Below are 15,171 nucleotides of genomic sequence, written 5' to 3'. Positions count from 1 at the left end.
TTTTTGCCTCATAACTTTTGCACTGTCCACTTCCTGCTGTGACAAAACAAATTTCCCACGTGTGGGACTAATAAAGGTTATCTTATCTTATCTTATTTATTTATCCTATAACTGACAGGAGCTGCCTCTGCTCCTCTTGGGAGTGAGTGAGTGATTGATGCAGGCACGGAGAACACCACTGACTGCTGGAAGACCCAGTGCTGCACTGTTGTGTCCCCTGCGCACCCTTCACAAGGTGAAGCACAGGGGGAAGAGAAGATTATAATAAACAACCACAGTCACAGCCCCAAGGCTTTAACATGAAGCCTTTCCAGGGAATGCCAAAAATCTGACCCTTTCACTACAAAGCGAGACATGACCATATGAGACGTGTAAAATCGAAACTATGAAGCAAACTGCTTTACCCAGCTTGACTCATGATGAGCAATAATTTATGACTGTGATCCATTAGTATTTCCTAGAAACATGTTTCACTTCAGCAGGAGCAGAAACACATGTTTACAATGAAAAACTGAACCCCAATTCAGTCATTTAGTAAAAGGAAATAACATGAAACGTTTGAAGGAACAAGTGGATTTAGATAATCAGTGACTATCCCCCCCAACAAAAAAAAAAAAAAAAAAAAAAATACTGAACCAGTGCACTGTCCCAAGCTCCAGTTTGCTTCCAGAAATGCTGTCTTGGAAGGATTAACTAACAACACTGTTGTTTTTGTAGCAAAGTCAGCAGCCACAGCTGTCCCCAGATGCCCTGGAATCCAGCATCATTTTTAGCTCAGAGCAGTACAATAAATCTTGCCCTTTTGTAGGTACACACCATTTTCATCTCAACTAGTAATTAGCAACTGGTGCTACAGAAATCCAAACATACAACACAGGGACAGTAAAGTTTATCCATTTGGCAACCACACTGACATACAAATCAAGCCCACCAATTTAAGCTCAGTTGTGATTATGTAACATTATCAGTGCTTTTCTTCTCACGCATGATGTCATATTGGATTCTTTGCCAAGCAGGTTATGCAGAAATGTCCGAGCAAGGGGAAGGCGTAATGCAGACAGCGTAGCTGCCTTTTTCCGTTGCGTGTAGCATGAGTCCGTTCAGAAAATCTCGCATTTTACTCCATGTTGCTCACAACGGTATGACGAAAATCTTTTTTTTTTTTTTAATAAATGGGGGGAGAGGGGTGGTGGTGGTCCTGAACATACAGGGTTGTCTTTCTACACAAAAATGGGAATAAAAGTGCTCGTAGGTGGATGCTACACTGACCACAAAAAAGTGAGAAAGAAACAGTGTTCTTGAGCATGCGCACTTTCAGAAGAATTAATAAATATTGAAGTGCCAGATTTTTTTGAATGGAGGCTAGTTTGCTACAAAGAGCTGCTGAAGCCCCGAGCAACATCACGCGCTGCCGACTCAAACACTGACTAATCAATAACAAACCACGAGCAGTGATTCACACCTGTGTAAAACAGCAAGTTTGGGGGCTTTTAAACGGAGTGACTGGGTGAAAGGAGATAGCTGTTGCGATTTAAGGCACTGAATACTCGCACAGCAGCGTTTTCAAGCCGCAGCCCTGTCACAAGAAGGAAATACAGATTTAGCAAAACACCCAGGACACGCAGAGGCAGACCACTCCAATTTTTCCACATAATGCCACACACAGAGCCAAGGTGAGCTACTACGTTCGGCGTCAAGTTTACTGAAAAAAACCCACCATCCACGTGATTTCAAAATAAAACGGCGTCGTAAAAAAAAAATCCCAAACACTTCTCCTCCTGTGTTTTTTTTCTCAACCACACCTCCGCGCTGTTCACTTCACACACAATTTTAACACCACCCAGCTGCTTTTATCCCCAGTTACCCACGTATTCTACGTCACAAGGCGTTAATTTAGGCTGAAATCAATGCACTTCCTGTCCCTTTATGTTCACTTCTGACCGACTTGCCGCAGCTCACCACCATCACCTCCTCCCTCTCGCAGACAATGAATGAAGCCAGTTTTGGGAATGGGCAAGCCCACCAGCAGCTCAGGTAGCCGCGTACATTTCTATCGTGCAAGCAGGAAATATTACAAACGCATAAAAGCGTCCTCCGACTGCTCTGCCCGTGCTAGTCACCATATGTTGACTATATTTTAATTTTACCATTCATAACAAATAGCGACTAGAAAAAACACGCTGGATTACAACTATTTAGCAAAGGCGTGTACAATGCTACAAATACACTAAAATAGCACAACAAATGGTAATATTTCAAACAACGCCCCCTTGACACCATATATGAGCTTACATTACCTGCAGGATGCTCAACTTCACTTCCCTGCGGTGCGTCCACTGCTTCACCAGCTGCGTTAAGTCAACCGAGGTTGTCCGAGAGGAGACAGGAAATGACCAGATTTGCGTTCAAACTAAAAGCGAAAAAAAACCATGCCATTAGTCTTGTGGCGTTGACGGGACGAAAATAAATCGTCGCTTATTTTATTTACAAACTATAGCTTTAACGTTTGTTTGAAAACAAATAAATAAACCAAAGTCAATGGGCTTAGGTTAAAGCTTCACTCATGACAGCCAAATGTCACATTTAAAACCGGAATCGCCACATGCCATTCTAGCTAGCTTGTTACTAGCATAATTCAGTAACACCTCATACAGCACATCAGATAATAGTATTTATGCTAATTTATCGTAACACCTCCAGCTGCCGAATTCCGGCTCCCTATCCTGTGGACTCGGACAGAAGCTTTCTGTGTCACACCAGGCGGAGAAGAAGCGTAGTTGTTACCAGCTAACGTAATTAGTCCAGTCCAGATGCGGTAGTTGTAGCGGGACGAAGCGAATTCCCCCAAAAGTGTACGCTGTAATTTGCCATCGCGCTAGCATCATTGCTGTCAATGTCCGGTAAATTAAAAATGAAGTATTTCCGGCCATTGCTTTTCAAACAAACAAGCACAAGAAAGCAGGAACAGCTTCAATAGCCTTCAGTAATAATATTTCTGAAGTGAAGCAAAAATTAAGGCAACACCAGTCACCTCAACACAAAATCATTTGTAACTTATTAAGAAGTATACGTGAACCAGTAAAACAGGTTTTGCTAATAAACAGCAATAAAATCCGAACGTGGTGACGTTTCTGTGCAGTTATTCTGGTGGTCTAGTCGCTTAATTTCCGCTTTGCGTGTTTATTATTAAGACGAGCTTAACTGAGGGCTACGTCATGCCACCGCTGGAGCGCAAGACACAAAACTAGGCGCGCTACCAGGAGACCCGTCACCTTACAGTAATGTTACAGCCCAACAACATTAGACAAACAAACTACGTTCATGTTAAACTACATAATTTCTTTCCTGACGCGTGAGAGTTTATATATATATATATATATATATATATATATATATATATATATATATATATATATATATATATATATATATATATATATATATATATTTGTATTTGTGGCATGAATATTATATTCGTCATTGTGTTTTCTTAAATCAAAGAATGTGGACTTTTTCCGTTTTGAGTGGCTCGCACTGCATTTACAGCGCAAAATAAAACAAAATAGTGAAATGACAAAATAAGATTTAGAGAATGAATCGCTGAAACGGGTTGACAGCAGAATGATCTCATTCTTAATGCAGTCTCATTAGCAGGAGAGATGCAGTCATTAATTATGCAAAAACATATTTGTCTTTATTGATTTGAATGCGCGGCACGGTGGTTAGCACTGTTCCCGCACAGCAAGAAGGTCCTGAGTTCAATTCCACCATCAGGCCGGGGTCTTTCTGTGTGGAGTTTGCATGTTCTCCCCGTGTTTGCGTGGGTCCCCTCCGGGTACTCCGGCTTCCTCCCACCGTCCAAAGACATGCAGCTTGTGGGGATAGGTTAATTGGATAATCCAAATTGCCACTAGGTGTGAATGTGAGTGCGAATGGTTGTTTGTCCCTGCGTGTTGGCCCTGCGACAGACTGGCGACCTGTCCAGGGTGTACCCCTGCCTCTCGCCCTATGACAGCTGGGATAGGCTCCCGCGACCCTGAAAAGGATAAGCGGAAGCGATGGATGATTTGAATACTGAAATTTAATATGTGAAACTTTTAAATATATTTTTACTCCAGGATTTTGCCTTCCTTTATCTTGATGTTTAGTCCTCATATGCTTGGATCTGTGATGAAAGTCCTACATGAGTGTAATGAAGACTACTGGGGCTGCCTATTAAAATATGTCGCAGGGCTCCAGGGCGGTACTTTTTGTTTATTTCCACATGGGTTGCCAGGTTCTTCAAACCCTCCAAAGACTAGAGGTGCAGTCACTGTTGACAATGGTGATGACGATGATGAGAAGGGTCTCCTAGGGAAATGCTGAGAATACCAAAGGACTACCGGGAGAGGAGAGCAGCGAGTCCCCAATGACAGCATGATCCTATAACTGGCTTATGCAACTGATCAGCGCCTCATTCTGCATTATATAACAGCATTAGGTTGGCCTGCTGCTCATAGCTGAGCTGTGGATGCAGGGGCAGTCACCCACATCAATATGGGTCAATTCACAAAACCACAACTTTGACCAGAAATTCTGCATTTTGTGGTTTTTAATGTGTGCAACTGTACTAGCGCCAGATTACTCCCATAACCAGTCATTGCAGCAAATGAACCTGTTTAGTGACCTATGTCCACAAAGCTGTTACCTGTCAGCCTTATGGGAACACTGGCTTAATGTTATTGTGTCATGTTGTGATTTTTTTTTTTTTGGTTTGTTTTTTTAACAAATTATGCTAAGAGTTTAAAATATCAATTTGTTTTGCCCTAAATAAATGTTGTTTACATATGTGTTTTGGTATTATGTAACTATTAAAAACTTAACCTGCTATAGAATGGTGCAGTTTGCACAAATTAGTTTTCATAAGAACTGGATTGATAATCAGTGGCAACAGATCTTATGGCGTGATGAATCCATATTTGAAATTTTTGGTTCCAAACCTTGTCAGTATGTGGGGAAGAGGTCAGGAGAGAGGTAGGACAGGGAGTGTATGTAGCGGAGGGGGGGGGAGGTTGTGAGTAACCCAGAGTGCAAGAAAATCTTATTTTTGTGTGGTTGGAAAAATATTCAAAAATGTCATGAGAACATTGAAGAGAAAATATGCTGTTCAGTCTCCAGGCAAGACTTTATAGGCCAGTCACTTGCTGCTCATCCCCAAAAGATAGCTTGAATAAACAGTTGTGTGTAAGCAGCTTGTTCAGGCTGATCTTGTGATGGGAAAAAGCACATTCCCCCACCACTACTTGCCAAATGGTTGTGTTTGTGCTGGACAAGAGAATAGAAGGAACACAGTGAATAACATCGTCACAGCACCATGTGATCAATGGAGGGCGAACAGTGAAGCATTTGGAAATGTCTGCCAGTCAAGAGTTCAGCAGGCAGCATAAAGTGCTTGAAGCCTAATAAATAAATTTGAAAAAGTCTATATATAAAAGTACAACACATCTTTATAGACTTTGCAATAATTAAAATCAAACAATGTTGCTAATCATGCTGGAGTTAAAGGGAGAACAGTACCATCTGCAGGACAGTAATATTACTGCATACAGGTTTAAAAGAATGTCAGCTTTATTACTTATATTGAGTGAAAGCTACATGTCAAAATTTTTTACAGATATCAAATGTGTGCAAAACATTTAAAGGGCACAATATGTGAAGTGGACAAAAGTGTGAAAAACAAAAACAAAGGGTAGCTCAAATACATCTTAGAAACCTAAACATGTTCCCATCAAACTGAAACAGAGTCAATGATTAAAAAAAGTATGATGTAAATGTAGTGAAACACCATTCCCCATAGAAGTCAGCATTCATTTGGTAATGACCTATAAAAGGCATATAGTGCTTTCAATTATATTTGCAACAGTGGAGAATGAGGAAAAATTACCTGAGGTGACAAACTGGAATGTGATTAAAGCTCTTAAGCTCTGTTTCTGTACAACATCCAAGCAGAACAAGTTTAAGCAAAAGCTTTCTTTACTTAAGGTACAAATGGCAAAAGTGCAGATGGCGGCTTTTAACTGAAATCCCTGTCAGGGAGCACCAGCGGAGCCACCAGAGTCCAGAGATAGAGGCCCAAGCCGATCCAGCCGGAGCTGATCTTCACCCAGACAGCTGGCATGCTGGACTGCATGGCGTGGTAGTCAGTGTGAGGCCTAGAGAATCACAAGAGACAGTCAGCACTGGGAGAGAAGCGAACCTCTTTAAGGTGTAGTGGCAGCAAACAGGACATACTTACTTGTACCAGTTTGTGAGCGTCATCATGATGTAGAGCGAGGCCAGAAAGAGACTGAAGTGGAAGAAGGAGTAGCTGTAGGTCACTCCATCTTCCTCATTGTCCACAGCCCGTCGGACTCCATCCTCCCCCGCGGGGGCCTCTTCGCTGGCGGTCAGACCCTGACCTTCCTCAGTCTGCATCAGTCTGTTCACTTGAGCATTGTTGGATGAGCGGATGCTGTGATGGGGAACAGCATGAAAAACTCACTTTTCACAGACAGCAGCAAATTTCAGCAGCTTCTTATTGTGGATGCAGACAAACTGGTTTTGAACTGGTTTCCATTTTGAACTAAGTGAATATTTAGATTTCTTATGCATTTTTTTTCTACGTTTCTCTGTGTGGAGTTTGTGGCGTGTTTATTACAAAGTAGGTTTTTTACAGCAACAATTCAATGCCACATGCAAACAAATAATTATATTTTTGGCCACTCCATTATTCACCAGCATGTTTGATGGGTCTTTTTGTATCTACCGAAGAAGAAATGTATCCTGCAGTTGTCTCTCTCTCAGTTGTCACATGAACTTTTAACCCCGTAAAAGTTTTCTGTTCATGGAGGTGATACTTTCTGAAATTTGGTGGTTGGGGCTTACAACACTGAACCTGTCTGATAAGTAAATATGAACACTCTGCGAGTACTTGACTAATCAGTTTTAGTACAGATTGCAGGTAAAATCTGCTGGCTTACTTAAAGTTTTACATTCTGAGAGTCTGAATCCTCTTTACTGCTACTGCTCATCTCTCTTCCTGCACTGACTCAATGACCTCGCTTGAAAATCTCTATCAACAGCAGCACAACTTAAACATCCTCTATGCTTCCATATATGTTTTATTGTCTTTTTTTAAAAGCTAGTAGCATTTATGTACTACAACAATCTAGTATAGTCATTTGGATGAACAGCAGGGTTCCTTTTTTACACTTCCGCTGCTTAATCAACACAATCGTGTGTTTAACCATGTTGATTTGCTTCAATCTGAAGCATTTTTGATATTTTATGACCCCACTGACAGACAGAGCTTGATAATACATCAAACACTTCTTTTCTTTCAGCAGCAGCAGTAAAATACCTGGCGTAAAGAGTGCAGAACAGGAAAATGATCAATCCCACGATGCCTTGCGCATCCCACCACTGGGTGGTGCCGGGGGCTGAGGTGGGTCCTGGTGCTGGAGTTGGGCTGCTGGATTGGACCAAGCTCAACAGGCTGGGGTTACACTTCCGGTCTGAGGTGGGAAAGCAGGAAGTCGGGTGAGCACTAACAGTTAGCGATGAGAATTGTCTCCATTAAGACCACAACAGCATGTAGCTCTAAAAACATGTGTACTTGTTTTCTTTAGCTTTGAATACACTGCAGCCATACAGTGGCTCAATTATTGGACTTACTGGGGTTGTTGGTCATGGCTGACCAGGTGACATACATGGTGTAAAGGGAGATGAGGGAGGCCTGAAGCAGACCTGAGGTGGGCTGTGCCTCCTGTGGAGACGTGGAGAAAGCCAAACGTTAGAAAAGAAGGCAGCGTCTGTTAATCAAAGGTGTGGCCCTGCTCTTGCAGTCTGCATGTCTGTGTCTTTGGACATGATACTGAGCTTGCCCCTGCTACATCCATCTGAGTGAGTGTGTACAAAGCAGTTAGTGAATATTTTTTTGTAAAAATGCAGTTTGAGTGAAGCACCATCATAGTACCAGCCCACAAAGTCCTTTTATCATTAACACAAACCTCATTATCAAATTAAATCACATCAAGTGCAAGTAACTGAAGTTAGAAGTGAACTCAAACAAATTTAATTTAACATTACACTGGACAGCTGTAATAGCCTGAATTAGTCACCTGATTACTGATCTTTTCTCATGAGAAAAGTCTTTTCAGTGATTTTTTTCTCACTTTCTTTGCTACGGCACAGTGAGCGGCAGACAATGCTCCAGTGAAGTTGTCGGGGCTTTAACATACGGTGGCCCTGAGAGGTCAAATGCACCGCAAACAGAAAAGCGCTCCAAAAGCACACAAAACACAATGGAATTGAATAAAACACACTGCAAAGAGAGAAAAAAAAAAATGATGCAAAAGCTACAAAAAAATAATTACAAAACACAACAGCGTTTCTGTGTTCAACGTTTCTGGGGAGACAGTACCATGACAGAACAGCTGTGGAAGTGACAAGCTAACAGTGAACAGCTAATAGCAAATGTATCTACGGTGTTATATGAATCATGTGTTTAAAACTTGCATCTTTTTCTCCCTACAACACTGATGAACCCTCAGTTGCTTCTAAGTGTATCTCAGTGCAATCCTTTCTGTGATTTCTGCAGCTGGTCCGTGGTGTTATTGCGACCCCAGAATCACTGCCGTCGTGTTTTGCAAGTTTTTTTCTTAAGTTCCAATCCGTCTGACCTCTCAGGGCCACCACATTAACGTGGCAGCAGCTTTTTCTGTAAATTATAGAAGTCTATCTCCTCAAGTTTCTACATCACCTGGACTTTGGGCAGAATGGACACAATGGACACAATGATGCAGAATATGAGGTTGAGGCTGATGAAGACTTTGTGCTCTGTGCAGTCGTCAAGTTGGGTGTAAAAGATATAGAAGAGCACAATGGCTGTAAACGCCAAAGCGTAGTTGATGAAGGTGACGGAGAGGAGAGCTGTGGGGACAACACAAGAACAGAATCAGAGACAATCGTTTTAAAGTGCTGGGTCGTATAGTAACACTGACTCACTGAAGTATCAGCTTCTTGATCAAAATCCTAGACTTTTACAGCACAACCTCAAAGTTAGTTCAGTGGCTTTTATGCAGATAAATTATCTGTATAATGATTAAGGAAAAAAAAAAGTAGTACATGTAGTATTATACATAGCCTAATCTTACATAATATCCCGTACTATCCCTTATCTGGGAAACTCCAGCTTCTCCACAGAACTATCACTTGAAGATCTGGTAGTATTATACCTGCAAACCAGCACTTGGTGTTTCCTTCCTCCGCCTTCTCGAGCCAGGACTGGTTCCAGGAATGGGCAAAGTCAATCAGTAGGATGAGCTGGATGATGATGAAGATGAAGGAGCCCACCATGCCGAAGTAATACCACACTTGTAGCAGACAGAATGAGATCGGTTAACTTTCCACAAGTTTGCTCTCTGTGTGGTGTTACAGACATTTGTTTACAACAACATGAATCTGGATCAGGAGCATCGTCATTAAAATCTGATCAGGCCTAACAGATAAGACACGTTTCCATGGTAATGCAAATTCATGTGAGATAAGCCCTGTACTGATAAACAACTCTGAAAGATCTATCACAACAAAGCTAAAACTTTTATACTGAAAGACTTAATTTTATGAGTTACTGACGTTAGAGCTCAGCTCTCTTCTCTGTCGCTGTCCAGGAATCTGTCAATGCTGCATAGCATTGTGGGAAATTTATGCCAAGACTACTGGGTTCATACCAAGTTTTAGACATATCAAAAAAAACATGTAGATACTACTGAATGTCATACTCTACATCAGTTATGGACTAATACACTAAACAATACAATGGTATGTAACTGAATACTAATATAAGTCCCCACTTTAAGTTTCCATTTTCACAGAATTTCAAAAAGTTTAACTACGGGCATTAAGATTCAAGCTCGAATTTTATCAGAACTGTCCTCACTGTGGCTAAAACCATACCTGTATTAAAGTCTCCATCTGGAATGAAGAACGCTCCCACAGTTATACCAACCAGCACCAGAAACTTGAAGAACCAGAAACTGAGGGAAAAAAAATCAATGTTATTCCATCTATGTACACACAGCAAACCGGTTTATCAGTGTTTGTGTAAATGCATTCTTAAAAGGTGCAGTGTCCACGTTTGGCCACCAGAGGGCAGCATGCTGTGGCAACGTGGAGCAGAGAAAACAAAGCTGCAGCACTAACCCGTTCTGGATGGCTGCTCGGGGATCCTTGCTGCTGCGCACTCGGATCATGATGATGGAGAAGAGGAAGAAGAAGCAGGCCATGGCAAAGCACATGCGGTACACAGACTTGTAGCCCACGATGATGTCACAGTTCACCTTGTTCTCTATGCCAATTATGTGCGAACCGCCGACGCAGAACCCTGGAATCTGACGTGAACGCAAACAGGAAATTAAAGGGTGAAAGGGCAACGGTGGGGTACAACTGATTCATCTAGATTTATCAGGAAGCTCTGGGATAAAATAACCCAATTCAAACATCCAGTTAGGTCACTTTGAAATATCTGTGTTGATGGATTACAGCGGTTAATAAACTGTTTTCATAGCCATTAAATCTCATTCAACCTTTTTAAGATTTTCCTCCATGCCTGGCAGAATCATGATGATGGACACCAGCGTGCCCAGCAGCAGCAGGAAGGAGAAGGCCAGCCGGCTGATGGTGGAGTTGTATGTGGAAGGGCAACATGATGACAGCAGGCAGGAGGCCGAGCCGCACAAACAGGATGCCTGGAGAAGGACGAAAGAGAGAAATATCAGGACAGCTTCATATTTTATGCAACTCAGGGATTGGACTCGGGGGGTGTAGGATAATCAGGATAATGCATGCATGGCTTGCAAACACTGTGGTTAGGAGGGGGGGGGGGAAACAAAAACAACAAAAAAAGATACTGCTGCTGCTGTCAGGGGCAACCATCTTTCTCTTTCTTCTGCATGTTTTCAGGAGAGCAATGACAAGCCATTTTTTCCTTCCTGTGGTACTAATCAAGTCTGTGATTAGAGATGCCACCATAACAAATCTCTCCTCCTGTCTGTTTCTGATCCGGCGCTGCAAACCGGATCACGCAGGACTTCTGCATGATTCACGCGCTTGCTGCTGAGAGGTGCATGAAGCACCGAGGCGGAGACTGTAGCTGAGAGCAGCCATCCTTCACTAAATATAAGCATGCTCCAGAGGACACGAGCCCAGGGTGTAAACACTGCAGCTGCGCTGAAAAGCATTCGGTTTCTACGGCTGAGCCGGGCCTGTGCCACAGAGTGCTGGCAACAAACAGCATGAACTGAACAGCTGACCAATCGTGAAGTTTCTCCAAGACTGCCAGAAGAAACCGGCTGTGATTGCCATGCATGTCAGCTAATTAAATATTTTGGTTTTACTGTACAACATGAGAAAAGGTGAATGGCAAACTTCAGCACACCTAGAATCTCTTCCAGAAGGTGGATTTAGTGCCACATTTAGAGAAAAACCGCTTGAACGGCAGTATTTGGTATGACCACCTTCATTCTTTAACACAGCCTCATCACTCTTAGGCAGGCTTTCTTGTCATTTCCTTCATCTGCAGGAATAGTTCTCCAGGCTTGCTGAAGGTCATTGAAAGCTCTTCTTTGGATGTTACCAGCCTTTTACTTTGTTTCCTGTCAGGATGATCCCACTGCTGCTGCTTCACTAATGTTGAGGTCTGAGCTCTGCGGAGGCCAATCCATGACTGGTAGTGTGTTCTGTTTTTATCCAGGAACACCAGGAATCGGCAGTTGTTTTCTTTGCTAATGTATCTGTTATGTGTAGACACAAAAATGGTTCAACTCTCTGACTAAGGTGCCTTTTTATGCTTGAATAATTTTTAGGTCAGCATTACTGTGTCAACAAACAAAAAGATAAGCAAAACAAAAAAAACACTCCCCATTAAATAAACAGGTACAACGATTGGACTAACAAAGAGAGTGAAAAAGCAATGTCTGGCTTCTTGAAATCAGAATACTGCACTATTTTTCAAACTGTAGTCATTTCCACATTTCCAGCTCTTAGAAACTGCAATAAATCTCAGACTCTGTCCTTAACAGCATGAATGATTTCCTCTTCTTGGCAAATGTGGTCATCAGAATGAGAAAAAAAAGTTTCGGTTTTGGTTGACGTGATCTATCACAACGCCCAAAACACACCACTGTTACTTTAGATGACACCGCGATGAGGAAGTGACGACATCTGAGTGTGTTAAAAAGTCAAAAGTTCAAAAGCTGCGACCTTGGATTTTGTTTTAGGACATTCGTTCGCTACATTTTCCTTGCAGAACCATCTCTCATACTTTAAATGTTCTAACATGTGACAGGATTTAATGTTAGCTACCGACCCTGGATCCGATATTTGAATATGGCAGTTAAAATAAACAAATAAAATGTTAAAGTAGTGCTTGAAAAACTCAAAATGACGTTGTCTTGGAGGTTTTGTATATGCTTTGAAACACGGATCACAATCTTCAAATTGCCGAGAGGTAATCTAATCAGTTCCCACTGAATGACGTCTTCACTTACGTTTGATTTCAGTTTGAACAAGTCATTAAAAACGTTGGTTTTCATCACAATATGTTGTGTCAGAAGTCTCAAAAACTAGATCATCATTTGCACATGAACAGCACAAACAGTGATGCTGTTTTTTTAATGTGGCACGTGACTTTATATCTGGGGAAACTCCGGAAACTCCACCTTGGACAGCTAGCTGCGTCGTCTACTGATGTACTGACTGAAATGATGTGGGTCGTAGCCGCAAACCTCTCTCCACGTGTCTAAACTCACCATTCATCGTCACTCTAAAACACTAAACCAAGTTACTCACGTTATCTGCTAAAACGCTTCAGAAAGTTGATAATTCCGACGTCCCTCGAATCCAACTATCCAGCACAGATTTCTTTAGAACATTAAAAAAAGTATAAGATCAAAGTAAATGTCACAGGACATGTGTAGTGTTGAGTTTGTCAGTAGGCTAAAGGAAACGAATCTAATTTTAGCGGTTTCACTTGAAGTTGTGTCATTTCCCTTGCCTAATGTCGGCCTGCCTAGTAAAGCAAGGCAAAAGAATTAGATAAAAACAAAGAAATAAAGACGTTTAAAAACTACTACGTATTTCATTTGCCAACACGACAACTGGCAAATGTATACTTACACAACTTCCGAGTGAACCCAGAGCCAAACAAGCACCCATGATGTTTTAATTCCGTAAAAGTCCTCAAAGCTCGAAAAGTTCAGGAAGAAACTGACGCAAAACAATGGAGTCAGGTTAATTATGCGGAACACAGTGACAGACGTCCGCACGAGATTTTCAAATTAAAAAAATTCTTTGTCTGCACGTACACAATTCAGGGATAATCCATAACTGAAAACACAAATATTTCAGTTAATCATACATTTTTGCATTAGTTTACACCCTCATATGAAATACAAATAATCCGCGGAACGTTCTGTTGCTGTTAAAACTGTGGCTGCTCTGTTTTACTTTGACGCCTAATCGACTGTACTTCCGGCACTGTTTGGCTAAATTGGGTAAAACTGCGCGCAGGACAGTTTTCTCTGGGGCGTTACTGTTAATAACCAGATATTTGGCTTTTGGCCATCCAAAACCTATTGTGATTGGATCCGTGAGTTGTCCCTCCAGAAATGTGGCCAATTATGTGCTAATGCGCAATAGCGAAAATGCCCTTCTTTTACAGGCCTTCAAACACCTAAACCCAAACGTATATCACGTTTTCTTAGAATTCCCTACTAAATTTCTCAGTGAACTATGGTCAAGTAAAAAGAATAGTCATTAAAAAAGCAGAAAGACAATATTAAATAGTATTATTATTATTAACAATGATTTTATTATATGAAAAACATGTTTCCTATTATGTTGTATAGCGTATCTGTTTTAATGAGTGTTCTCTAAAACCATAGGGTGTTGTGTCGTCATCCATTTTATTGACATTTTAATTCTAGTGATCATTTTATAGTGTTCCTTTAAATGCCTTAACATTTAATGTCATAGTGGTAAAGAAATGTTAAATACATGTTTATTTGATTTATTACAGCTTACAGCACAAATAAAAAAAGAAAAGAAAAAGTAAAAGTAAATTTAAAAAAAACTGAAGGTGAGTTTAAAGCAGTAGGGTGCAAACCTCCATCTGTTTGTGTGCCTGACCTTCAGGGACGCGGTGAAGGTGTTCAGCTGTGAGTAATTTGTTACGGTGCAAGGATCTATTTTCCGCCTCTTCACACTTGCTTTCTCTACCAGATAAAAAGATGTTCAAATCAAACCCTTTGATACATAAAATCATGACTATAATCAATCCGATGTTTTTCCAAACATTCCGTGTCCTGTCATTAGACTTGTTCTAGATGCCGTTTGATAATAAGAGGTCCACTGAACAACGTATTTAGAGTGTAAAATTGCCTGTTGACTAAAACAACCTCAGAAAGCGCTTTGCCATTACAGCATCGCTCTTCTTCTCTTAATGTTTTAAGGTGGAAGCCTTAAACAGCCTTGGCATGCATATTGCAGTCTCACTGCAATCTCTGCAGTAGGAAGGATTGAAATATTTGTGGTATTTAGGACTAAAGACATATGGTGGACTTATCTGATTTAGTCAAAGGGCATGTAAACAAGTGATACTGCTTCTGATCATCTGAACGTATAAAAAAGTCGCACCCCTCACTCATAAAACAATGGTACAAACCTTTGAGCCACAAGACTAAGCCCAGAAAAGAAAAGTAACAACGGAAATTGTAGCAAATTACCTTCAAAATAAAATAAAGCTATTCAGATCAATGACTGTAGAAAACAGATTACAGAAGGCAAAATCAATAATATTAAGAGGTGGAATCTGTTTTGATCACGATAATTGGTTTGTGTTGATTTCATGATTGTTAAACATCTGCGATAATTTTGTCATGAAGGGTTTTCAAAAATTAAGGAAGAGAAGAGGGTCAATATCTATTTGGTAAGTAGAAAATGATACAGTAGCCAAAGGCTTACAAAGGTTATTATGTAAGGTTGCCATTCTTGTACACTTGTGTTTTGGTTTGCACTTTGCACCTCCTTACACTCAGCTGCACAAGTCTGCCCTTTAACTTATGTTATTATTGTTGTTGTTGTTGTTGTTGTTAT

General features: G+C 41.1%; 2 protein-coding genes across 4 annotated transcripts in view; both read right to left on the bottom strand.

Annotated features, from left to right (window-relative positions):
* Positions 1-2,894, bottom strand: part of hivep3a (HIVEP zinc finger 3a) — a 55,451-nt gene extending 52,557 nt beyond the window's left edge. For 2 of the 3 annotated variants that reach the window (XM_004564390.3, XM_004564391.3), the window contains exons 1-2: positions 2,695-2,894; positions 2,298-2,410 (exon numbers count right to left, since the gene is read on the bottom strand). The gene's annotated coding sequence lies outside the window, so the exon portion shown is untranslated. The remainder of the gene's footprint in view (positions 1-2,297; positions 2,411-2,694) is intronic. The other variant, XM_004564392.3, reaches the window with a different exon arrangement.
* A 2,695-nt stretch (positions 2,895-5,589) lies between these two features.
* serinc2 (serine incorporator 2) lies at positions 5,590-13,343 on the bottom strand. Its single transcript, XM_004564393.3, has 10 exons — positions 13,195-13,343; positions 10,605-10,766; positions 10,222-10,409; positions 9,976-10,055; positions 9,255-9,392; positions 8,780-8,949; positions 7,693-7,783; positions 7,379-7,532; positions 6,275-6,490; positions 5,590-6,191 (listed from the first exon to the last, which is right to left on the bottom strand). Exons 1-10 carry the CDS (start codon positions 13,231-13,233, stop codon positions 6,053-6,055), a joined length of 1,377 nt encoding a protein of 458 aa, XP_004564450.1. The 5' UTR covers positions 13,234-13,343; the 3' UTR covers positions 5,590-6,052.
* Positions 13,344-15,171: the final 1,828 nt, after the last annotated feature.

Source organism: Maylandia zebra, linkage group LG22, assembly GCF_041146795.1.
Source record: "Maylandia zebra isolate NMK-2024a linkage group LG22, Mzebra_GT3a, whole genome shotgun sequence".
Lineage (NCBI taxonomy): Eukaryota > Metazoa > Chordata > Actinopteri > Cichliformes > Cichlidae > Maylandia > Maylandia zebra.
Note: the sequence above shows the minus strand (reverse complement) of the source record. Positions and strands in the feature narration are given on the sequence as shown.

What these genes read in the sequence shown, in the direction of transcription:
- serinc2 (XM_004564393.3), bottom strand. Translation starts at nt 13,233, where the DNA reads ATGGGTGCTTGTTTGGCTCTGGGTTCACTCGGAAGTTGT. An exon ending in AGATGGAGACTTTAATACAG is followed by an intron (nt 9,393 to 9,975) that starts GTATGGTTTTAG and finishes GTCTGCTACAAG; the next exon opens with TGTGGTATTACTTCGGCATG. An exon ending in CACCAAGTGCTGGTTTGCAG is followed by an intron (nt 8,950 to 9,254) that starts GTATAATACTAC and finishes TTGTCCCCACAG; the next exon opens with CTCTCCTCTCCGTCACCTTC.